The sequence below is a fragment of the Eubalaena glacialis genome, chromosome 7, assembly GCF_028564815.1.
Source record: "Eubalaena glacialis isolate mEubGla1 chromosome 7, mEubGla1.1.hap2.+ XY, whole genome shotgun sequence".
Taxonomy (NCBI): Eukaryota; Metazoa; Chordata; class Mammalia; order Artiodactyla; family Balaenidae; genus Eubalaena; species Eubalaena glacialis.
The window spans coordinates 2134331-2160465 of NC_083722.1; the positions used below are offsets into that span (position 1 = coordinate 2134331).

The 26135-nt window shown below is 48.0% G+C and overlaps 1 protein-coding gene across 2 annotated transcripts; it reads left to right on the forward strand.

The window, feature by feature from the left end:
• Positions 1-21: 21 nt before the first annotated feature.
• On the forward strand, positions 22-26135 carry BPHL (biphenyl hydrolase like). 2 transcript variants are annotated; one of them, XM_061195671.1, is made up of 7 exons: positions 22-156; positions 5750-5853; positions 8199-8365; positions 9688-9841; positions 14163-14294; positions 17528-17651; positions 25772-26135. In XM_061195671.1, exons 1-7 carry the CDS (start codon positions 35-37, stop codon positions 25857-25859), a joined length of 891 nt encoding a protein of 296 aa, XP_061051654.1. In that variant the 5' UTR covers positions 22-34; the 3' UTR covers positions 25860-26135. The 2 variants fall into 2 exon arrangements, with proteins under 2 accessions (XP_061051654.1, XP_061051655.1); XM_061195672.1 differs by having other exon boundaries at positions 17528-17633.

Genomic DNA, 26135 nt, shown 5'->3' on the forward strand with positions numbered 1-26135 from the left:
ATGCGCGCTTCCGGCGCGAGCGCGACCAGTGACCATGGCGGCGGCGGCGGCGGCGGCGGTGCAGGGCAGGTGGGGCGCGCGGCGGCTGCGGCTCCTCCTCTCCACGCTGAAGCCCGGGAGCCACGTTCCCCTGACCGAGCCCCTGGCTGCGTTCAGGTAATGGCGCCGCTCCCCACCGGGAGCCCCCGCGTCGTTGTCCGCGCGCTCGGGGCGGCGTGAGGGGAGCCGCTGGCCAGGGGCCGGGCTGGGGACGCGCGTGGTGATGGCCTCGCCGGCCCCTTGCCCTTTAACCCGTGACCCGGGCGCGGCCGAGGGAGCGCGGGCGGCGGGGCGTTGCGCTCGGCCGAGGTGCGGAGCCTGGAGCGGCGAGGGTCCGGCGGTGGGAGACCCTCGCTCCGGGCCCGCGTTCGGCGCAGCCCTTCACGCCTGCGAGTAGTGCTCGCGCGCGCTCCTGTCAGGCCAGCCTGGCAGTGCCTGCGCCCCGTCAGCTCTCGGAGTCGCGGGCCCCAAGGCCCTGGGTGTCCTTCGCCCCGCTTGCCCGCCTCGAGCTTTAATGTGCAGAAGAATCACCTCGGGAAGCGGGGAGATGGCTCCCCGAGGTGCTGAGGGCGCAGGTTGTGGAGACGCCCAAGAATCTGCTTTTCTCTCTTGTGACACGCCCTCCCGCACAGGCTTTGAGATACGGCAGCAGCAAGAAAACTGGATCCGTCTCTGACCCCCAGTCTTAAAAGTGGGTGCCGTCGGTCTCGAGGGAGAGAACGCAGGACATGTGGTTGGAGTGGCGTGAAGCTTGCTTTACTTTATTTTCTGCGTACCTGCCTACACACCCGCACGCGCGCGCACACACAGACACGCGCCCGCACACAGATACTACCCCCCCCCCAGCTGGTGCTGGGTCAGTTCCACTCATGACTAGGAAGGTACCTGGCCTTCAGAACTTCCGGGAAGTTGGGAAGCTTCTCATTTGGAAGGAGAAAGGAAAGATCTGACCAGCTTTAACGATTTTCAGAACTGTTTTGATACAGATGGAAAAATATGTCAATGTCTGCAGCTCTGTAAGTCAACGTTGAAAAATGCCCATTTATCCAGTGTCCCATTTGCAGAAAGGGATTGAAATGGGGTTCCTGTGATGGCACCAATATCGGTTACAATAGGTTATTAAATGGTTGCAAGAAGGCCCCATCCACTTAGCAGTGCAAATCATTCCTCCTAAAATATCTCTGAAAAACACGTTTCTCTGGATTTTCAACTGCCGTTTTATAAATGCAGTTGCAAATTGGTATGACCTGTAATGGGGAAAACAAGCAGTGGTATTGGTTAATCCGGAAACAAGAAGGCAGTCCCGTGTTAAGTAGGTAAAAGCACTCCTGTAAGACCTTTGCTTCGGAACAGCCGGTGCCTAACCTACAATTGAGTTGCGTTCCAAAACCTTCTCTGTAAGTCTGCTGTTTGGAACTCTGACTCTTTGTATTTCATAATCTGCAAAGTGGTTTATCCCAGGGCCTGGTCAGGAAAGCCTTTTCCACCTGAAATTGTGTGTTACGTGCATTTACAATATTAATAACTTTACAGAACCTAACAGCCTGCCTGAAGAGAGATGTTTTCCGGTTCAACCTGGGGATGCTCTGTCTGAGCATCAGAGAGCCGCCTTCCCCTGGCGCCTGCCCTCACCTTCTGTCCAGCAGTCAGGGTGAATGTGGCCCCGGTGCCGAGCCCCTCTGGGGACTCTCTTCAGCCGTGAGGTTACAGAAAAGCATCAACAGGAGCAAGTTCTTTACCCTCGCTAAGCCTCGTGCCTTGCAGAATTGTTCTGAGGGTTTGAGACAATGAGGGTAAAAGGCCTGGCACGTAATAGGAATTAAGTAATTAGTAGTTACAATTAGTAATGATACAAATATGAATATCTAAATAATAACACAGTGTATAAAAGATGTAAAAATAAGTCCTCAAAATTCATGTTAATCCAAGCCCTGGGCGTTGCTAATGCTTTATTATAGCAAATGGTTACTTTGGAAAAAATGTACAAAAGAAATAGCTGAATATACAAGGTACAGAGAATATGTAGGACTTATTCAGTGGCCCCCATTTTTATTTCTAAGCAAAGTGGACATTCCAGGTGTCGACATTCAGGTGCTCATTTTGGCTTTGCAAGTTACCAGCAGAGTGACTGGGGCCAGTTACCTAAGCTCTAATCCTCAGCGGTAAAATTAGGTTGAGTCTAATGTGCATCACATAGCAAAATGAATGAGATAAGTAAGCTCTTATCGGAGGACATTATCTAGTTTGATAGTTAAACTGTATGTTAGTTCTAGTTTAATTCTTTGCCCCAGATGGTTACATTCTCGCCTGCCCCTACAGGAATCTTCCCTCTTTGACGGGGGCAGCTCAGCCCCCTCATCAGGAAGTACTTGCTGTTGTATCGCTCCTGACCCCCTTCCCTTCCACAAACTTGCTTGTCCGGCCTCCCAGAAGGAGGGACTCGAGGACAAAAGTGAGGCGGAATCTGGGCTCTTCTGGCTGAGCAGGCCTTCCTGCAGGCTGTTTTTAAAAAGGAGACAGGATTTTTCTCTCCTCTAAGAAATTAACTCAGTACAATCTTTCTCAACCTCGGTTGTCTATTGGAGTCTCTTGGAGAATTAAAAAAATACAGCTGCCTGGGTCCCAGCCCAGAGATTTTGATTTAATGCAGCTTGGGCATCTGGAGATTTGAAGGTTTGCCAGATGATTCAAATCTAAGTTTGAGTCCCCCTGGTATAGTGGGGGCAGGAAACGCTCTCATACAAAGGGGCCGAGCGTGTAGCTGTGTAGGTGTTGCTGAAGGTGTGGTGAACGTGTTGTGTGCTGCGTGCACCCCAGTGTCTGCTGTCCTCATACTTGGCAAAGTGCGTAGTACTGCTGGTTGCAGATGGAACTGTCTTCCCTGCCAACTCCCAGGCAACATGGAGCACCCAGCCCAAAGTAGGGGGTCAGGATATACGTGAACGAGTGAATAATACGGCAGAGTTCCGGTGTTTTAGAAAGCACATGCCAGGGCTCTACCCCAGAATTACTGAGTGGGTCTCCCAGGATTGTCTCAGGCAGGTGCATTTTTAACTCCACAGGTGATTCTAATGAACACACCTGCTTAAGAACACCTGGGTTAGAGAAGTAATTAATGGGAGGGAGAAATTGACAGCCCAAGAGAAAGGGGTTCATTTTTGTTCTTTAAATTTTCTGAAGTTTTCTATCTATCCTTTTTCCTACCTGAGAGTTTGGAAAATTTGGTGTCTTGAATGGGGTTCAAAGTGATGAGCACATGTCAGGGCCATTCCAAGGCCTGGCCTCTACAGCCTGCTTTTGTCTCAGCGTTCTTTTAACAGTGTTATCGGAGGCCTGTCATCTGAGAGCCCTTTGATAAGCTGGAGGGAAAATGCAACACTCCTTTCAAGTATATTTATGTGGAAGGTCATTCAATAACTATTATTTTTAAAAATAAAACTTTTTTCTTATGTTTGAAATTGATTTGCTTTTGTACATGAACAGTTCTCTGTCCTGTTTCCCCAACCTGGAGATGGATGCAAGGTTTTGGGAGCCTCCATTAACCCCAGGGGTAGGCTGGTGGGATAATGGCAGGTCCCTCAGGTGTGACGACAGACAGGGTGTTGGTGACAAAACGCCAGGCACATTTCCTGCCCCGATAGCCTGGCTGCAAACTCCTTCACCATTTGGCCCCAACCTTTGCTCCCTCTCTGCCCCCATGCTCTTGCCAGGCTGAGCTTGCCTGGTCCCCACATGTGCCCCCAACCCCTGGGCCTTTGGTCATGCCATTTCTTCCTCTACAAGCACCCTCCCCACCGCATTCTTTCTTCAGAGTTGTACCCGTCTTGGAGGTTCATCTCAAATGCTGCTTTTTCAGTCTGCTCCAGGTACCTCCACCCAAGCCTGCTACAATCTCTCCGTCTCTCTGAAGCCACCTTCAAAGTCCTGTGCCTTAGTAACCCTTCCCTGCCATTGAGCTCCCATCACGCCCAATTCTAGACTGCCAGGTTTTATCTCTATATTCTTAGGCAGCCAGAAGAATGTGGGATGGGGATAATGAGAAGAAAAGAAATTTGGAATGGGGAATCAAAACACCGATACGGCAGAGCACAGAGGGAAGTCCGAGGCTTTTGGCTGGAGAGACTTCGGGCTGGCCACGAAAGGGAAGCCCATGTGAGCCAGGCCCTGGGCAGCTCCCGGCCCTGGAGGGGTGCAGGCCTGAGAGCCAGCAGCCCCTGGTTGTGAAACCCAGTGGCTCGGACCTCGAGACAGATGGGGGGGCCTCATTATACATGACCTCTTCACTGCGCAAAATGCCTCTCCAAGCATGTCCTTCACACTGCTGGGAAGGGGGCCCCTCGAGAACCTTGAGGGCACGAGGAGTGATAGAGGGGCGCAGTCTCCCTTAGCTGAGCTGAGCGAGCGCTGGGCGTCTGTGTCTGTCTGGGGAGCTGCCTCGTTTCCCGTGCTGAACGCAGGCGTCTGACGGCTTCTCCCCTCCCTGAGGGTGTGCAGACGACTCTGTCTCTCGCCGCCGACGGACGTGTCAGTAAACCGTCGTTTCCTGAAGCGACTCTATCAGTGGAGCATTATTCGCCTTTACCTTGATTCTGGAGCTGTCCGAGGAGCAGGGCGTTAACAACAAGTAACAGCAGGGTCTGTGGGACACGACCATGGCTGGGTGGTGCTTTTATTGCTCCTCCCGTGATGTTTCTGTAGATAATGAGCTCGTATCAGTAGTTATGTCAGGCCTTACTGCCACTCAGGTCTGTCATGTTTTTCCAGAAGTTGTGTGTTAGGACTCGATGTGCCTGTATTCGGCACATTTGTTCCAGCATCTGTCCTGGCACGCCTTCACGTCCCTTCTGCGTGTCCCCCAGCCATCTGGGGAGTTGGTGGGAGGCTCCTAGGGCCTGAGGCAGGGCCCTGTATGTGCTGTGTTGATGTGCATCCTTGCGTTGTCATCCTGGAGCTTCCGCGAGAGCAGTTGAGGAGGCTTCCCAGGCCAGAGCCCCTGGGGTGGCACGCGGTTAGATGCCGCAGCGTGGGAGGTCTTGGGCCAGGGAGGGCTGGGGGGGGGGCTTTGATATGGACCTGCCTATTTAACAGTCAACGCAGAAGACTTTTCAACATCTTAAAACCAGTCTGGCCACATTGGTGCAGACGGGCATTCCTGACCAGGGCCCTCATGTGGCTGGCTGGAGAATGGAGAGGCCAGATGCCTACAGGACAGCCTCGGGCTCAGGGCCTTCCCTCTGGACCCTGAGACCAGCCTCATCCTTGGGAACGCCACCAATGCAGCCGAAGGCCCGGGTGCCTCCTCTGGACCTGCTGAGGCCCAGACGGGTGGCTCCAGGGTCTGTGCCGGTGCCCACCCGGCATTCCACTGTGGGGGCCCCTGCGTCAGCCTGCTCCTTGGCACCCCAGCGTGGGCCTGTAGGGTGGCCTGTGTGGCCGTTGACTTCAGCAGACCTCTCGGTGCCTCTGTGGGATAAGCCCTGAGCTGGTGCTGTAGGATGTTCAGACATGAAGACGCAGCCCAGATCTGCAGCGTGGCGGGGAGGAAACAAACTGGTCCCTTTTTAGGTCTGGAAAACTGAAGCACGTATCAAAGTAATCCGAGGGCCCTGGGGAGGGTACTGCAGCTGATTCGTGTCGAAAAGCGTGGCTTTGTCCTCACCTTTGTGCTGCTTAGTAGTTTTCCTCTGGGGCTGGGGCTTTTCTCTTCCAGCTCCTCTGTGACCTCCACCAAAGTGGCTGTGAACGGCGTCCACCTGCACTGTCTGCGGACTGGAGGCGGAGAGCACGCGGTCCTGCTGCTTCCGGGAATGTTGGGTCTGGAGGTTTTTACCGAGTGCTCTGCATGCTGTGTCCCCTGTGCTGCCTTCACGATCCTAGATGCCCAAGCTTGATGATTAACTTTAGTGCTTTGCTGAGATGCTTTAAGTAGTATTTGCTACAGTCAATTTTAGGTGATGTAGAAAGATACCTTTCTACTTTATGCAGTTTTTATTCCTTTAAATACCCAGTTTTCTCCCATGCAAGTCCAACACTGTGTAGTTGCTTACAGCTTAGGGGGATGACGGGTCAAGGAAAGCAGTGCGGGAAGAAGGGATGGGAGAAGGAAGGAGGTGAGTGGGTGACCAGCGGCCCAGTTTGCCTGGAATTGAGGGGTTCCAGGATGTGAGACTTCTGCTGCTAAAAGTTGGACTGATTGCCCTGTTGTGCTTGACTATATGTTCAGCTAAGATCAGAGCTAAGAACAAAACTGGGCTTAAAGCCTTTTTGAAGGTCAGAATTGGTTTGGCGCGAACGGAGCGTGGTAAAGCCAGGTGGATTGCGATCTCCTCTTACAGATGAGTAGTTTAGATGTAGAAAGTTCGGGGGGGGGGTGGAATTTCCAGTGATCCCAGGGCATCTCAAATTTGGTTTTAAGGGTTTTAGTGTTGTTTTATTTTTAATTTAATTAAGTAATCCCAGTATATACTTATTGCCTTATGATTTGCTTCTTTCTCTTAAAAGTAAAATGCTAAAATTTTTCAGTCACATGATGGTTCCACTCGATGTAGCCTCAGCTGATAGTGGCACTCTTGTAGCTATTGAGGCGTTTCTGTCCAGATAGTATTTAGTATCTTTTTCTCTCCAGCTGTTGTAATGGAGGACCATATTTACTCCAAAGGCTGATGTAGAGCTAAAGCAATGAACAGTTTGCCATTGTTTCAGTATTGCTGTCATTATCCAGGTATAAAAAGCTTTTGGCAATTTAATTTTTGCTTGTGTAAAACATTAACCTGATTCAAAAGTTGAACAGCAAGTTTCTCCCCTAAACTACTGTCCCCCAGCACCCAGTTCCCCTACCCACGGGCAACCAGTGTTGATGCATTTCCTTCTCAGGTATCATATATTGGTAACTGTTCCCTAAAGTAATTTCATTAAGGTTTTAGTATTCAAATGGTCTTTGCACTGGTCTTCAAATGTATACCTGTGTGCCAGGTATTATTGTTTCTGAAATTGGTCTTGAGTTACACTGTTGCCTTTTCCCCCCTTCTCACCTCCTGCCCCTCTTTCAGCGCAGTTCCCTGGAAGACCCTCCAGTTCAGGGATCATGAGCGAAGCCTCAGATGTCAGAGCAGTAGACTTGTGCTGGAAATCCAGTTATGTTTTCAGCTTGGGTTTTCTGGATGATTTACCTGATGTTGAGGAAGGTATATCTTGTCAGGAAGAGTGACGTCGTCATCCTTGATGACATTAAATGATCCTACAGCATCTTGAAAGACATTTTCTAATAATTGCCGGTTTATTAAGCAAGACGTTTAGTATCCATTTGTGACCTGAGCTGTGAGTCCCCGGAAATCGAGCAGAGCTTAGAAATGAGATGCTGACTTGCCCCTGGACTGGGCTCCTTGGGAGTCTGGCCTTCCACACTGTGTGGACCACACAAGACCACCCTGCCTGTGCACACGGTGGCCGTGACCGTGTGGGCAGGCTGGGGGCTGCCGGTCAAGTCCGCCGCCCGCCTGAGAACGTGGTTCTACTTGCTAACGTAACGCTGGTTCATACGGTTGTCATGAAACAAACTAGTTTGATTTCTTCCCTCCACACCCTTCCCTCCCCCTTCATTTCAGTGTTTTAGTTTAATTTTCTGGTTTCTAGTTATAACCAGAAAATGAAACCTTCAGGGCTATTCACATTAGCTTAGTAAAAGACATCTGGGATTTTAGAATTCTGCTTTGAATAACTAGGATCAAATCTCATTAATGTGTCTACATACATTATTAAGATCTCTCTCATTTGTAACAGTCATTTTTTTAAAAAAGAAAGAAAAAATAACCCAGAAGCATGTTGTATCAGTAAGTTTATTTCTATGCAGTTTCATGAATTTTTTTTTTTTTCTTTTTAATAAAAAGCACGATTAAGCTGAAGAGAGATCAAACGTGCTGAAGTAATACAGGACCAAATGAAAAATCAGGGCCTCTGTCCTTCTCAGAGTAGCCACTAGGGGGAGGTGGAGGGTAGGTCTGAACTCCAGCAGGAAAGGAAGCTGCTTTGCTGGTTACAGCTGAGGTCTAACTTTGAGTAGAAACTAGTTACTTTAAGATTGTAGTTGTTTCTGCTTTTGATGTAGTGTGTTTGAAACAATGAAAGCATTTACTGGAGTGTAACCAAGTGACTACTTTCAGGAAGTGGAGAGACTGATTTTGGACCTCAGATTGAGAAGCTGAATAAGAAGCTCTTCACGGTGGTCGCCTGGGATCCCCGAGGGTACGGACATTCCAGACCCCCAGATCGAGATTTCCCAGTAGAATTTTTTGAAAGGGATGCAAAAGATGCTGTTGATTTGATGAAGGTGGGTCTCTTAGGCAAGAGCCCAGAGGAGGAGGGTGGCTGGGCCTGTCTTCATTTGTTTTGCTTTTGTTTTTTGTTTCTTCAAGGGTAATACCACGCGACTCCTATAGAGAATTCAGAGTTCAGATGGGTATAAAGAGGAAAATAGATATATCAAACAATCTAACTATTTAGAGGTACTGCTACCAAGACTTTGAGGCTCTGCCTTTCTGGGCAATCTTATTACATGTATAAGCACACAGTTCTGTATTGATGGCATCCTACTATACCTAATGATTTTCCAGCTTACTGTTGATTGAACAGTTGATCAAGGAGACATTTCCATGCCAATAAATACAAATTTACTTCAGTTTTATAATAGGCACTTAGTATTCTGTTGTATGGATACACTGTGTCTTAATTCCCCTCTCTTCTGATGGTAGCTAAATAATTTCTAAGTTGCCGTGTGTGTGTGTGTGTGCGTGTGTGTGCACGTGCACGCAATTATACACGGAAGTGCAGTGAACATTGTGCTGTGCATGGACGTTGTGGCGCTCGTGTTTTGCTATTGCAGACAGTGCTGGTGTGGACTTCCTGGACCTGTCCTGGTACACGTGTGTGAGAGCTCCATGCACATTTAGGAGATGACTTGCTGGGTGATGGGAGATGCAGATGTTCATTCTACAAGATAGTGCCAAAGTATTATCCATAGTAGTCACACCAATTTAGAGTCCCATCAGCAGATGTCTTGGACTGATATTTGTTACTTCTTTAAATTTCCCCAATCATTCAGTTTTTACTTCTCGACAGCATGTCCCAGATGCTCATCTTCCCCGTCAAACGCATTCTCGGAGCCTGGCTGATTCACCCGAAGACCAGTGTAACCACCATCATTCTTTCCCGGCCTTCCTGTAGCCAGTTCTTCCCATAGTTGCAGTCAGTGGCTTTACCAGATGCAGCGACTCTCCCGTTTCCCTCTCTGACTTGCATACCTGTCCTCAAAGTCTTCGCTCAGACGTGGACGCACACACATTGTCACGTCCAAGTACAGCTGATCTCCACTGTTTCTGGTTCCTTGAGACTTTATCCAACCGGAAGATGTAGTCCCCTCATCATTCAAAACAATACTATGTACTTAGGTTTTTATGACAATCATTTTTGCACCACAACTAATTGAGAGAAACATTTATGTCATCACATGGTGGACTCTAGGATTTTTCTTTAATGGCCAATTGACACTCCACACACCACAGCTGTGTTGATTCTGATACTTGACGATCATCAAGTTCTCTCAGCAGCGAGGAGCCATAACCTGTGCTATGCATTTCGTGGTATTTGTCACAGATGCTGAAGTTTAAGAAGGTCTCTTTGCTGGGGTGGAGTGATGGTGGGATAACAGCCCTCATTGCAGCTGCAAGATACCCATCCTACATCAACAAGATGGTGATCTGGGGGGCCAACGCCTACGTGACCGACCAGGACGAGGAGATTTATCGGGGTAAGTCCCTGCACCTGGAGAGCAGCCTCCCCTCCCCCAACCTTTCTCAGGCCTTGTTTTGATGTGAGTTGACAAGTCATGTCTCATCCGTTTCCTCGGCTGTAATGTGGGAAGGTGGTGAGTTCTCAGGAGAGTAATGCAATTTAACTAGTCTGTATTTTAAAGTTTCCTATTTCCAGAAGTGACACTTTTTATGAGTCAGGAAAAGGCTAATAAGTAAAGTTCATATTTACATTTCCTACTGTGGTAGTGACCCTCAAGGAAGGAGGGTGTTGACATGAAGTGTTATTTACAGGCTCATTTCAAGTACCGTGAGTGTTAAAGGGAACATTGTATTCAAACGTGAACCCTCATACTTTGATAAAGAATTGTTGTGCTATTCACACTTTTTAAGGTTGTCCTTCAAGCTTATCTCTGAGGATTTTTAGAGACGGGGTTGGGGGGGAACAGGGGCTGGCAGAGTGCAGCCCGTGGGCAGACCTGGCCCACTGCCTGTTGGTGTAAGGCTGAGGCTCTGATAGAGGAGACCAGCACTGTGGTTGCTGGGGACCGAGAGGGGTGTCCCCTCCAGCCTGGGGTTGCTACCCAGGGCCTGTACTGGTGGCCACCTCACCCACCAGGCACCCAGTTATGGCATTCCAGTTGGCAACTCAGGAGTTGCTTAGCCCCCAGCAAGCTGCCCGAATTGAGACCACTGGGCTCGCAGGATGAGAGGAGGGCGCACTGAGATCTGGGGGTCCCTGGGGCGAAAAGTGCAACTGACTTAGGCTTCCCCCACTTTCCTGGCTCCAGCCTTCGCCCCTCTGTTTCTCTCCAGGAGGTGACAGCAGGCGTGCGGGTGATGACACCCCTGCCGCCCCGTGACTTCCCTCTTGCGTCACCACCGCTCCTGAGCCTCCGTTTCCCCAATTTGTCAGCATGTTTTTTAACAGAACTAAAAAACAAAACCCTCCTCGGGAAGGTCTCCTCGCTGAGGCAGACATCCGATCGTTTACTTCTGCTCCTCCTTAAATATGTTATAAGATACACTTTAAAATATGTATTTTAATATATATCTTATGTAATAGTGTAATAGGATATATACTATAAAACATAATGTATATTTATAAAACAAATATTTTATATATTTAATTTTACATAAATAATGCATATGTGTATAGCATCTCTAGAAATTAAATATGATATCGAACATATAATAGATAATATTTTTATTTTGATTATTTCATAGCTGAACTTTTAGTTTAACTGTATAATATTTGACCCATATAAGGCAACACCTGCGGCGTGAACGGACCCGCCAAGGAGCACAAGGTCAGTCACTGCTGGCCCGCGTGCTGCTTCCGGCCTGAGTTGTCCATCCGTGTGCCGTCTTGAAGACACTGTCGTCACGTACATTCATATCCCTAAGCGACACATAATTTAGTTTTATTTGTTTTTGAGCTAAACAGGGTGCCTTCGTACTATCTGGCATTTTCTGTGACTCATTTTTTACACATAGTTTTCTTAGAACGCTGTTTCTGAGGTTCATTCGTGACGTTGCTGTGTGGCGTTCTGTTGGGCACACCTGTTGCACTTTATCCTCCCTCTCTTTCCCCCTAGTGTTGCTGTGAGCATCCTTGGGTGCGTCCTCAGCGTGTGAGCAGACCTCCCTGGGGAGGACGCCCGTGCTGGGGTGGCTGCGCCGTGCTTGCAGATGTGCCACTTTCAGGTGGCTTCCACCACCTTAGCTTATATCCTCAACAGGAACTCGGAACTATCAGAGTTCTTAATTCTGGCCAAATGGGTGTAAGATGGTATTTTATCGGGGGTCTTAATTTGCATTTTCCTGTTACTAATGAAATTGAGAATCTTTTCATGTGTTTATGCACCACTGGGGTTTCTTCTTTTGCATTTTACCTATTCGTGTCTTTTTACTGGTTTTTAAATTTTTATTGTGTAATATATGATACATGTAAATAGCACAGTGTGTTTCACGGGTGCATGTTATGAAGTGTAACAGCAGAGCCAGCACACAGGACACCCCACCTAACACAAGCAGAGAGCACTTCTGATACGGGCACGGTGTTACTGATTTGCAATGTTACTTTGTTTTTTGGTTTTTAGTAACCTGATTACCAACTCCTTGCTGGTTAGTCATTGCGTTAGTAGTTGTGTTACCAGTGTGTGACTTGTCTTTTTACTTTCTTTCTGGACAGGACTATTTAATTTTAATGTGAGGAAATGGTACAATGTTTTATTTTCTCATTGCCTTGGTGAGTTTTTAGTTGAGGTATAAATGACCTGTAACATTGAGCTGCTCTTACGTTTGCCGACGTGTCTCTCGGCTCTTTGCTCACCTTTCCTCCTTCCCTCTCACATGTCCCTTCTAAGGCCCTCTCTCTTTTCCCTGAAATTGTTCTTCAGAAGTTCTTTAAGGGCAGGTCTGGTAATAGTCAACTCAGCTTTTACTTAAAAATGTTTATTTCACACTCACTCTTGAAACATGGTTTGGCTAAGTACAGAAATAGAAATGGAAACGTATCTTCTCTGCTATTCTGGTGTCTTCTGCCTTCCTTACCTGCTGTTGTGGGTCTGACTTTCCTTCCTTTGGAGTGATATGTCTTATCTCTGGCTCTTTTTCAGATTTTCTCTTTTTCTTTGGTACACTGCTGTTTTACTGCCCCGTGTTGGATTTCTTTTTGTTTTTATTTGGGCTACATTTAACTTTTGTCTGGATTCTTTTATCAGTTCTGAGAAACATTGTCACCTGCTGATTCCCTCTGACAGTGAATCCCCCTCCTCTCCCTCCCCGTCCTCCATCTTCCCCCTCCGTCCCTCCTACCCCTCCTCCTTTGGGGACTGATTGAACTTTGTAGACCGAGCATTTCCATCTCCCCGTTTCTGTTCATCTCCATGTCTCTGTGTGTAGGGCTCTGCATAATTTCTTAAGCTTTCTCTTCCAATTTTCTAGTTGTTTCGTTATCTTTCAAAGATTCTGATTGCCTTGTGATCTTTGATGAGGAGTGGATATTTGCTTACTCTTAATCTGAAAACAAACAAAAAGACAGTGAGCATAAGTTGAGAACACTTTCCTTCAGAGAGGATGTCCATTTGCTGCTCTTGGCAACTATGGATGGTACCAGGTTGGGGCCATTTCCATCTCAGGTTCAGCCGTGTCCACCCTCCCCCAACCAACAGTCACCTTCCCCCGAAGCAACCCTGCCTTTGAGTGGTCTTACCACTCTTCGCTGTTTTCAGGGTTCTCTTACACACAGACACACACACACAACACAAACACACACTCTAGTTTCCATCAGTTACTGCAAACTCCAGCAGTGCAACAAAAATTATATATTATGAAAGAGCTAGTTGTTCCACTGCAAGAGGGCCTTCCCGAGGGTGTGGTCTGCTACACGGCCAAGGGCAGAGCCGACTGTGGGGCACTTCTCACGGGCCGTCTTCATGCCGTCGTGCCAGCCCCTCTCTCCTCCTTCTTCCCAGGTCTCCTGCCACCTCTTCATTTTCAGGCTTCTTCTCTGCATCTCCCCACCAACCCCACCCCCGACCCCGTCTGGAGTCTTCTCAGTTTTGTGCGGAGCAGTTCAGCGTCCTCAGCCTCTGGACTCCACCCTGGGCGTCCGTCTGCGGGTTCAGAAGAGTGAGCGAGAGAAAGGCAGGCACTGTCTCTATCAGGGTCAGCCTGCCTCAGACGGCAGTTCACTTTAAAGGTGGCTTTTAGCCATTATTTCCTTTCCTAACAGAGAGTCATCTGTAATATAGTTTGTAGTTAGTAGTTACACCCATGTGCCTTCAGTGGCAGAAATTAGAATGAATGTGTGTGCATTTCTCAACGTACATAAATGCAGTTCAGAAAAATCTCCTGTTATAAATAATGTCATTTTCACTCAGATGACCCTAATTAGGGGAATGTCTGCTTTTATCTTATACCTTTAACAGAAAGCATTAATTTTAGATCTAATTTCATTCACTTGGTAAGAATCTACTGGTCCCTCTTTTGTGCCCAAGGGCCACAGTGGGGGACAAAACAAAGCAAAACCCCACACACAGAGCTCACATCTTGGTGGGGACGCAGCACTTGGCACTAACCACGGACACAGAAGCCACTGAAAGTGACAGGCGCTGAGCAGAGTGACGGAGGGCGGGGTCGGGGCAGGCCTGGCCGACCTGGGCGAAGCCAGCGTGAGCCACGTGGAGACTGGGGGAGCACTCCCAGCTGGCAGGACAGCCAGTGCCGCGGCTCTGAGTGTACTGCGCTTGGAGTATTTACAGATGAACTCTAGTCTGAGACTAAACCCATTCTTGCCCACGATCTGTCTTTCAGGTATCCGAGACGTGTCTAAATGGAGTGAGAGAACAAGAAAGCCTCTGGAAGCCCTCTATGGGTTCGACTACTTTGCCAGAACCTGTGAAAAGTGGGTGGATGGCATAAAACAGTTTAAGCATCTTCCAGATGGTAGGTTACACGAGCTATTTAACGGTCCCTTTGCTCATTAGAGAGGCTGCTTGAGTCCCCCAGATGCTCGAGGATTCCTCGGGGATTAATGCGCTCGCCCACTGTCCTTCCACACTGATGTGTGAACAGAGGGTGCTGGTGATCGTGTACAATGCGAGTTCTTGTGTGATAGACCCGCCTTGCACCAGAGACAGACCATGTGTACAAAGGGTCACATTGTTGAGTCTCTCATAGCAGACTGTTCTTTTTCCTTCCAGTCCTTTGTGTGTATGATGGCAAAATCATTCTCCAGAAGCCTCAGATACTCTTCATTTTCTAATTCCAGGATGGGTAATTAGAAAACAGCTGCAACAGACACCAGATTTTCTCTTTTTCACATTTAGAGGTGTCACCCCACTACATCCTCTGTTACTAGGACAGAAAAGGAGGGACTCTCTGTCATGACCTTCAGCCCCAGAAGAATTAGTATGAGGAAGAAAGTATTCAGTCCTTTCCCAACTTCAGAGCTAAGTTGTGTCACTTTAGCCGTGACAAATGTTTTCCTGTCTTTATCTGAAAAATTAACATGATTTCCAGTAACAGGAAGAATTGACATCCTGAAGAGAAATTCTGAATTAAAGCCTATTTTTTATAGCTATTTACATTTGTAATCTCTCACTTTTCTAATTGCTGAAAGAATTGAGACTAGGTAAGACCTAATCTTGAAGCACATTCAGTTACAAAACTGTTGTGATTCAGGTACCAGTTTGGTCTATTCAGTAATCATTTCCAGAGTGAGTCATCTGTCAAAACTTCCATAATGAGGAGGACATTTGGAAATGTTACTTTTTTGGTTTAAGTTCAAAACAGCAAGTATATCCTGTTCAAATGCAGTATCCACCCATAGAAACAGGTCCTTGAAATGTATTTCAGAGAGAATGAAAAGACAACTACAGACTGGGAGAAAATATTTGCTAAAGGACTTGTATCCAAATATACAAAAAACTCTTAAAACTGAACAATAAGAAAACAACCCGAATAAAAGATGGGCCAGACAACAACGAGATCCCACTGTACACATCTTAGAGTAGCCACACAGAGGAATTTTAGGACAGTGAAAATGCTCTGTATAATATCATCATTGCATCCACGTCATTATGCATTTGTCCAGACCCACCAAATGTGTCCACCAAGAGTGTGTGCCCGTGGAAAACCCCGGGCGCAGGGTGGTGACGGCGCGTCAGTGCAGGTTCATCTGTTGTGAGAAGCGCCTGACGGGGTGTCGACGATGGAGGAGGTTGTGCGTGTGTGTGGCCAGGGGTACGTGGGAGCGCTCTGCCTCCCGCTCAGTCCTGCTGTAACCTAAAACTCTAAAAGATGCAGTCTATTAGAGAGAGAGGGAGGGAGAAAGTGTCATAATGCAGAGAATCTGGAAACGTATGAATCGTCTTACAGCAAGGCTGTTAACAAACTTCTTATCTCCCTTCAGTACCGATTTCTTTGACAGGAGCCCTTTTCTTGTACTCAAGGTTATGGCTGCTCAGTTCAGCTTAGGGATTCATCGCCAGATTTGGAGTCAGGCCCAGGGGTGGATTCTGGCTTTGCCACGTGGCTGCTGTTTGAGTGGGTTCAGGCAGATCACTTAGCCTCTCTGAGCAGCAGTTCTGGGTCTGTTAACTGGAGATACTGGGAACTACCCAGGAAGCTGCTGTGAGGATTATATGTGTGAGGTGAGGTGTTCTTATACATACACACGTGTATATAAAGTATGTGAGGTTACATATGTGAGGTGAGGTGTTTTTATACATACACACGTGTATATAAAGTATGTGAGGTTACATATGTGAGGTTTTATATACTATGTGAGGTTGTATATATGAGGTTTTATATACTATGTGAGATTGCATACGTGAGGTTTTATATATATATTCTATATGAGATTATATATGTGAGGCTTCATATATATATTTTATGTGAGATTATATACTATACATGAGGTTATATACATGAGGTTTTATATGTATTATTATATGTGAGGTTATATATGTTAGGTTTCATGTTTTATTATATGTGAGGTTTTATATTATACGTGAGGTTATATACATGAGGCTTTATATGTATTATATGTGAGGTTGTATATATATTATTATATGTGAGGTTATATATACGTGAGGTTGTATATATATTATTATATGTGAGGTTATATCATGTGAGGTCGGCTTTGATACAGTACCAACTACAGGGTGAGTGCTTAATAAAAAGTTACCACTACTATTGTAAAAATACTTGATTTACAAGCGGTTGTATCTACTGTATGAGTTAAAGCCTGCATCTCCTGTGTCTCACGGGTGCTGAGTCACTGGGATGGCTCCTGACACGCGGGGTGGGCTCGGGAACACTGGCGTTAATCACCGCGGGGCTGCTCAGTGGCGGGTGCGGCCACCCCAGGGCCAGCAGGCAGTGACCCCCACCCGCGAGGAGGGAGGAGCCGCTGCCTGGACAGCACCCGGGGACCCCGGCTTTCTCAGGGCAGCTGGGGAGGACGGGGCTAGCTCTGGGGTGCCTGCTGGGAACAGGGCACCTCCTCTTAGCGGTACAGCCACCCCAGGGATGTATGATGGTCCCTGATTAACCGAGAGAGGCCAAATAACTCTTGGAGTTAGGGCACCCCCAAGATTTCCCCCGCAGGAAATGGCAGGACAGGAAGTGGAGCCTGACTTGTGCCATGTGAGCCTTAGAAATGCTGTCACTCATCAGGGTGAGGGCCTCTGTCAGGGGTGTCGGGGCGGGAGGATGGACAGCAGCTTCTGCACAGCTGCAGTTGTAGCTTCACCGTGAGGGACACAGGCTTGAGGGCCAGAGGGCCCCACTGAAGACACTATTTCAAGGGAGGAGCTTTTCAGATACCAAGCATCTACCATTGTTTGGCAAACAGGGAACTGCCCCACGTAATGTAAAGACTTGTAGGGTTTTTGTTTGTTTTAACTACTGTTTTCCATGAATTATGAATTAAATCAGGCAAGAGTGCTTGTTCACTAGTAGAGCTTAAAAGAAAAAAGCCAGGAGAGAAACAGAAAAGGAAACCCAAAGAATGTTAGAGCTGGAAGGCACTCAGACCCCGACTGATCCAGGCCGGTCTCATAGAGACAGATGCTAAGGGCAGGGGGCGGGGTGGGGGGGGCCCGCTTGCCCGCACTCTGCTCCTCCCCACCCCGAGGAGGGTCACGGGAAAGCAGAGTCTCCGTGTCTTTCAGGTAACATCTGTCGGCACCTGCTGCCCCTGGTTCAGTGCCCCACCCTAATCGTGCACGGTGAGAAGGATCCTCTGGTCCCGAGTTTCCATGCCGACTTCATACACAGGCACGTGAAGGGGTCACGGTGAGTCCGGCGTGAGCCAGCACTCTGCCCTGGGGGCTTGGGAGGTAAACGGGAGAAGCTGTAGGAAGAGAAGAAGCATGAGGGTTGGGTTTTTCAGGTGCATCCCGCCCCATTTTGCCCGTGTGAACCAACAGTCCTGCTGTATTTAGGGAACGGGGCCAAGGAGCCCTGGAATCTGAGGGCAGGAGCTCTGAGGGCTGCAGCACATCAACCTAAACAGTCATCTATCATTTGGGAACTTTCGTTATAAAAGCACTACTTACCCAGTAAAGAAAGTTTGTAAAATCAAAAGAAGAAAGCAAATTGCCTGTTGCTTACCATCCATTTAAATACCTCCATTAGTAGCATTTTTGTGTACTACTCCTTTCTAGTATTTTTTTTAACATAGATAAAATCATATTCTATATTCAACTCTGATTCCTGCTTTTTTCCCACTTAAAATTATGTTGTAAACTTTTTGTGTTATTTAAGCCTTAAATACGTACACATCAGAGGAGAACCTGTTATTCAGAATCACAAAACAGCAGCGTCTGCCAAGCCAGCTGTGTTGGTGGCCCATTCGATTAAATGGCAGAGACACGTTCCTTGTCTGCGCAGCCCTGTTTCTGCCAACGAACCTGGGGACGCCAGAGAACCTAATAAGACACATCAGCAGAAATTCTGTTCTTCAATCCCATTTGTTTTCATATGGAACAGAAATTTATAATTTAAATACTTTGGCTGACACGGGAGCCAGCTTCTGCTGGTGCTTATATCAAGATGAAAATTCCATGTTGAGCAAGCTGAGTATTTCCTTGATATGCAGTGATGCACATCCTGAAGGAAAAAATGAGGTGTGACCAGGAGGAGGTAGCCTGGGTTTGTTTTTCTTAAGCAAACCTACTGGAAAATAAACACCCAAGTGAGCCTTGATCCCTTCAGAGACTGTATATTAATTCCAGAGATGCTGTCATTACTCAGGACATCTTTGGAATTGTATAGAATTCTTTGGAAATTGGCTTTGTTAGTGACCTAAGAACATTCTCCCTCCCCCCGCCCCCCGACCCCCTCCATGAGCCGATTCCGGTGCCCACTGCAGGCCAGCACTGCCTGGCAGGTCCGTAGTGGTCCCTGAGCTGAGAGTTCCACAGTCCAGCAGGGAGAGGAGGCTCAGAAACAGTTCCTCTACCTCCTAATCATGCTATTTATTCCATGATAGATTTTAACAAGTGTCTCAGAGAATTTTTAAATGTGGGAGACATGCTCCTTATTCTGCAGTAAAATAGCATTACTATAAACCTGTCTAATTCCTATGTCCAAATAGCATTTTATATTTTAAAAGGCATTTCACGTATGATATCTAATTACATATACTTCACAACAACCTTATGGAAAAAGACTTTGTCCCAATTTACAGATGAGAAAATCAAGGCTGAGACGTGTTAAGTAATCTTCCAAGGTTGCATGGCTAGTAAACGACAAATCCTAGGGTTTTTTCCTCCTAATATGGTGCTTTCCCCCACAGCGCAGCTGTCTCTCATAAACATACTCTTATTTTAATATGATGGTAAGATGCCTGTATTATATACTTTCTGACCTGGTTAATTGTCTTCTAGCTTCAGAAATGACAGGTTTTTGCACACTGATGCTCATGATAAATGCAGTGTGTTCCCTTAGAGAGCCAGGTTCAGTGAAAGTCTGCAAGAAAGTTTAATTTAGGAATTCTGTTCCAGACCCATCTCCTAGCAACAGAATACATCAATATGGGAGAAAAATATTCCCTTGCCATTCAGATGTTAATGGTTTCAGTACACTCTCTTATGGAAGGTCATTTTCTTAGAGCAGGATTCTTTGGAAAAAATGAGTTCAGAGTAAAGTGTTACACTTGCTCCCTTCCTCTGCCAGAAGAACCCTTTATGTTGGGCATGAACCTAAAACACGGTGGTTAATTCTGGACCCACAAAAAGAGGGTTGATTCCTTGAGCACCAAGGTCCCCCTCCGACTGTGTGCACAGGCCTTCTGACCCCAGGGGAGCAACTCCAACTCCAAGTGCAGGGTGCTTCCGACGAACTTGGGGTTTCATTTCCTTGCCAGGTACATTTATAATTAAAGAATTAAAGGCACAAGTCTGTCGCCTCAAAGATTGTACTACAAATAGATAATCAGGTATGAAACAAATGCCTTTCTCTCCTAGAAGGGGGCCGAATGAAGGGTGGGTGTTCAGCAGGCCCACTTCCTGCCTGTGACAATTTGTCTCTCTCTGTTCTCTTTGCTGGAGAAGAATCACAGCATCTCCTGGAGACAAAGAGGCCTCAGAGATCACTCAAGTTCAGTGATTTTAGGTTTTGTTTTTAGGCAGTTGAGCCCTTCCTCCTAACAAACTCTTCTGCAGAAGTCCCAGATACAAAGCATAAGGTAGTGGTCACTGATTACAGTGGTGATGGGGAGCAGGCCCTGCCCGCTCCGGGCATCCCCCGCTCGGCCAGCCCTCCCTCCTAGATCAAACAGCACTGACACGGCCCCCTGCCTGGCTAGCCAGCCTCTGCTTGAGCGCCTCCTGTTGCCGGGCACGCCTGGTCCTCGGGGCCGCCCAGCTTGCTGTCACAGTTTGCGCCGAGCAGAGCCTGCACCCTTCGGACCCTCTGGGGCTGGAGTGGACGGGCCCCTGGAAGCAGAGGGGCCGAGCTGGCTCAGGAGAGGGTGGGGCTTCACGGAGGATGTGACCACCGCGCTATAGTGGAGACACGGAGCGCTCACCGTGTGTGGTCCTCAGCTCCGGCTGCCGTGACAGGGACCGCACACTGGGCGGCTGAAACTACGGACATTTAGTCCCTCACAGTCTGGAGGCTGGACGTCCAAGATCAAGGTGTCAGGGGGTTGGTCTGTCCTGAGGCCTCTCTCCTTGGTGTGCAGATGCCACCTTCTCCCTGTGTCCTCACACGGTCGTCCCTCTGTGTGGGTGTCTGTGTCCTGATCTCTTCTCATAAGGACACCAGTCAGATTAGATTAGGGCCCACCTGTGTGACCTCATTTTAACATAATACCTCTTTAAAGACCTGATATCCAAGCAAGGTCACACTCTGAGGTACTGGGGTTAGGACTTCAGCATGTGAATTGGGGGACATGGCTCAGCCCATAACAGTATGTTTCTGAGGAGGTGCTCAGATCTCAGGAATTGGGGACCCAGCAGAGATGAGGATCTGGGTTTCAGACCCAGCTACACGTGACCAGCGCCTTGCCTCGAGTCCTTCTGTACCCCTTGCCCCTTCCTTGCCTGGCCAAGGCCACCCAGCCTTCCGGTCACAACTTGGATGCCTCTTCCTGCTCCTCCAATTACTCACCTTTCTGAGGCCACACGGCCCCTTATTGATACCTTATTAGCAGCGAGCGTGCCAGCATGTGTACGTGTAATATATCTAGAGAGAGAGAGGATGGATTTACTCTAGGAGTAAGGCATTGGCTCGTGCAGCTACAGAGGCTGAGAAGTCCAAGATCTGCAGTCAGCAGCTGGAGGCCCAGGAGAGCTCATGGTGCGGTTCAGTCTGACTCTGAAGACCTGAGAACCAGAAAGAGCTGACGTTTCAGTTCGAGTCTGAAGGCAGGAAAAAGCCAGTGTCCCAGGTTGAAGACAGGCAGGAGGAGTTCCTCTTGCTCAGGGGGGGGTCAGCCTTTTGTGCTGTTCGGGCCTTCAGCTGATTGGATGAGGCCCACCCCCGTGGGGAGGGCAGTCTGCTGATTCAGATGTGAATCTCATCCCGGAACACCCTCACAGACACACCCAGAATCACGTCTGACCAAATGTCTGGGCACCTGTGGCTCAGCCAAGTTGACGCATAAACCCGACCCTGGCGGAGGGCAGCTGGCAGGAGCTTCCTCAGAGGTCTTGGCCTGGCGGTGGTAGCGCTAAGGGTGCCTGGGCTGCCCAGGTCGTGGGTCAGGTGCTGGCCTCTGTCTGATCACAGGAGAGTGGAGGGGCCTTGCTCTGCAGCTTCCTGGCCTTGTCCGGTCCGGCCAGCGGTGGGAAGATGGCCCCAGACCTCCAAGGTGGGCAGGGAGGTGGCATGCCCCTGCGGGCGCGAAGTAAAAAGGGCTTGTGCTGGCAGCAGGTTCGTTCCGGTTCCGTGGAGAGGGGGTCCGGCGGACACTGACAGAAGGGGGACGCACCCCCGTCAGCTGCCCGGATGACCCTTCCCACCCCCTCCTCAGCTGCTGTTTCTAGTTCCTCCTTTCTGACTGCAGGCAGCTCGAGACCCCCTTTAGGGCCAGGTTCCAGGATTAACTCCAAACAGGACCAGCCTCATCCTTACAAAGCCGGGTCCTGGTGTCTCACAGTGGGGGGAAGGGGGGGCTCATCCTTTCTAGACAAATCTCACCCATGACATTTTCTAAAATCTTTTTTTTAACACCTTTATTGGAGTATAATTGCTTTACTATGGTGTGTTAGTTTCTGCTGTATAACAAAGTGAATCAGCTATACGTATACATATATCCCCATATCTCCTCCCTCTTGTGTCTCCCTCCCACCCTCCCTATCCCACCCCTCTAGGTGGTCACAAAGCACCGAGCTGATCTCCCTGTGCTATGCAGCTGCTTCCCACTAGCTACCTATTTTACATTTGTTATTGTATATATGTCCGTGCCGCTCTCTCACTTCGTCCCAGCTTCCCTTTCCCCCTGCTGTGTCCTCAAGTTCGTTCTCTATGTTTGCGTCTTTATTCCTGTCCTGCCCCTAGGTTCATCAGAACCATTTTTATTTTAGATTCCATATATATGCGTTAGCATCCGGTATTTGTTTTTATCTTTCTGACTTACTTCACTCTGTATGACAGACTTTAGGTCCATCCACCTCACTACAGATAACTCAATTTCGTTTCTTTTCATGGCTGAGTAATATTCCATTGTGTATATGTGCCACATCTTCTTTATCCATTCATCTGTCGATGGACACTTAGGTTGCTTCCCTGTCCTGACTACTGTAAATAGTGCTGCAATGAACATTGTGGTACATGACTCTTTTTGAATTATGGTTTTCTCAGGGTGTATGCCCAGTAGCGGGATTGCTGGGTCATATGGTAATTCTAGTTTTAGCTTTTTAAGGAACCTCCATACTGTTCTCCATAGTGGCTGTATCAATTTACATTCCCACCAACAGTGCAAGAGGGTTCCCTTTTCTCCACACCCTCTCCAGCATTTGTTTGTAGATTTTTTGATGATGGCCATTCTGAGTGGTGTGAGGTGATACCTCATTGTAGTTTTGATTTGCATTTCTCTAATGATTAGTGATGTTGAGCATCCTTTCATGTGTTTGTTGGCAATCCGTATATCTTCTTTGGAGAAATGTCTATTTAGGTCTTCTGCCCATTTTTAGATTGGGTTGTTTGTTTTTTTGATATTGAGCTGCATGAGCTGCTTGTATATTTTGGGGATTAATCCTTTGTCAGTTGCTTCATTTGCAAATATTTTCTCCCATTCTGAGGGTTGTCTTTTCGTCTTGTTTATGGTTTCCTTGGCTGTGCAAAAGCTTTTAAGTTTCATTAGGTCCCATTTATTTATTTTTGTTTTTATTTTCATTTCTCTAGGAGGTGGGTCAAAAAGGATCTTGCTGTGATTTATGTCATAGAGTGTTCTGCCTATGTTTTCCTCTAAGAGTTTTATAGTGTCTGGCCTTACATTTAGGTCTAAAATCTCTTTAAGGTAAGAATTTTCCAGTTGCAGTCGATTGTGGGCGCCAGCAAACGTAAATAAATTGTCTCCAAGTTGGAGCGTTTTGCTGATACGCTGTACATACCTGGAACCTTCATAACGACTTTCGTACATTGTGAAGCACAATACAGATAGGATAATGGACGAATAGCAAACGAGTATTAAGTGTCTACCGTGCGCCCGGAGATAATTTCATCTTCCGAATAACCCTGTGGGGTGGACGCTGTTACTGTCGCCACTTTCCAGGTGAGCAGCGGCGGTTTAGGGAGATGCTGTCGCTTGCTGGTAAAGAGCCTACGTTGGTGAGACTGGCTTGTCTTGCCCCCATCATAGCCAGCGCCTTTAGCCTGTTTCTCCTTCGCCCACTCGCACGTAGGGAGTGTCGTCCAAGGACCGTCCAGGAGAGGCGGAGGGGGACTGGAGGGATTCTAATTCCTCAGAAGGTCCAGAATCACATTTCTTTTTCTAAAGGTGCCAAATGCAGTGAGGAACCTGCCCCAGCAAATAGGATCTAGCATCTGCCCCCGAGGGGTCCATCCTCTCCAGCTGAGCCGTGTGTCTGGCGCTGGGGAATTGCCTGCTCGTTTTCCTGGAAGGTGTGATTGTTTGAACACCACTCTCCATGAGCGTGTGATTTGATCCTTTGTTAATTGGGTGAGAGTCTGGGTCAGCAGCGGTGGCCACGCTGCCCTGGCAGCCCCGTATTTACACCTGTCCGGGGCAGTGCTGCCCCAAGAGGAGGACATGTTAGGGGTAGTGACCCCTGTGTCAGACCTCAGGGAAGGCTGTGTTGAGGACCCTGAAATGACCCCAACAGCTATCAAGGAGCAGAGCTGTTTTATTCATACCCTCATTTGTCCATCTGTCTGTCCGTCCCTCTGTCTGCCCATCCTTAGTCCAGTGCAGTTCTGAATGTAGATGCCTCAGAACAGGGCTCCCATATTTTTAACGAGGGGCCCAGTTTTTACTTCCTGAGACTGAGATTACTACTGGGAGAACACAGACAGCACTGAGGCTAAAAAGACGGGATTCGCAGCTAGTGTCTCTCCTTCCTTCTTGGGTGTCTGAACAAATAATAGGAGTGGGTTGGCTCCCCACACAGGAGGACTTGCAGGTTTGGCAGGGTGGGTCTCTGCTTGGTCCACGGTGGAAGGTGCAAGGTATCCCAGACATGCCCTTCTGTGACTGCCAGCATCCTCGGCAGTTGGTTCTTTTCTGTCTCCTGAGAACAGAGGCCGTGACTGTCCCTGTGAGCCCCGTCCCTCTGGAGGGCAGCTGGTCCTTTCTCTGGGGTGGTGCAGCTCATACTTCTTCCCTGAATAACATTAACATTGACTTGGAAATGCCCTGGTTATTGTTAATGGCATTATTAACCTTCCCCAGGGCCTCAGAAAGATGCCAGCAACAGATCCTCCTTTCAAGCCAGTGATCTCGATAGTCTGGGTTCCCTTACCGCCCCCCCACCCACCGTGTGGTTGGTTGCGGGAGGCCCAGCATCGCCCAGGACAGCTCTGTTCCAGGCTCCCTCCTGCCATGCATCCTCCCTAATGTTCACTGAGGTCCCTAGAGCTCTCCGCTCCCCACCCCGTGGGAAGCACAGGGAAGCAGGAAATGCGGTAACTGGCATTTTGCCCCAGTGTAGTCCTTTTAACGTCTGTTACTGGGGACAGAACAAGTCAGACTTGTGCTTATATCCTAGAACCTTTAATTTGTTTAAAACTTATTGTCTGCACTTTTATAGCCAATAAATAAAATGTGTAACTCAGAAGTCTGCCTTTATTAAAGAAACTGCAGACCAGCCACATTTGACCAAAGCCCTGTGGAAAGGAAGAAGCCTCCCAAGGATGGTGAGGTGTCTTGACGGCTGCAGAACCAAGGGCAGGTGGCTGATGCAGGCTCCTGCTACCCTCACAAGCCTCAGGAACATTTACTTGCCCTTTGTCTGGTGGATTGTATGCAGACCTGCTCAGTCCTCCAAAATGATGGGGTGATTTGGAACCTTGAACAACAGGCCTGCGGGGGCTGTGAATTCTTATTTGGGTTTTCCCACTACACAGATATTCCAAGAAGCTCCAATCCAGTGGATTCTGGACACTTCATCTTTTTATCATCTTTCCAACCCTCTCTCTCAAGACCAATGTTATTAAAAAGATTTTTTTTCTTAGGTAACCACCAATCACATCTCCCACTCTCAGTCAGGTTTGCAGTCAAACTATTTCTTACCTCATTCAGTTCCAAGCACAGCATGTGTGCTCTGTCACTGTTAAGTCTCTATTCTGGGACCATCCATAAGATGTACCTTACACTTTCTTCCTAATAGAGGTGATGGAAAAAAAAATAAAACACGGCAGTTTCTCACTTGAGGTTTTCATGAAACGATAGGGAGGGTGACGGGTTTTTAAGTGATGTGCCATTAATCATAATCTTTTTTTTTTAGGTTGCATCTGATGCCAGAAGGCAAGCACAACCTGCATTTACGTTTTGCAGATGAATTCAACAAGTTAGTGGAAGACTTCCTACAGTGACAGTGTCCCCGAGGACATGTGACCTGTGAATCCTGAGCCTGGGGCTTGAGCCTGGTGCTGCCTTTGAAACCCGCCTGCGGGTCACCCCCCAGTTCACCTGCCTTCCCAGGCTCCCCCGTGCCTCCCCACAAACTGCTCCTAATCCAACAGCAATAATGACATATTATAAGCATCCTCTAGCTTTCATAGCTACAAAAATTAAACCTGATTTTTCAATGTTGTTGTGAATTTCTGACCATTGTCTTAAAAAATAAATTGGTATCATGATTTACTTTA

Excerpts from the sequence above, each read along its gene's own strand:
- BPHL (XM_061195671.1), top strand. The coding sequence starts at position 35 with ATGGCGGCGGCGGCGGCGGCGGCGGTGCAGGGCAGGTGGGGCGCGCGG. Across the intron at positions 157-5,749 it reads GAGCCCCTGGCTGCGTTCAG|CTCCTCTGTGACCTCCACCA; the intron begins GTAATGGCGCCG and ends TTTCTCTTCCAG. Across the intron at positions 5,854-8,198 it reads GCTGCTTCCGGGAATGTTGG|GAAGTGGAGAGACTGATTTT; the intron begins GTCTGGAGGTTT and ends GACTACTTTCAG.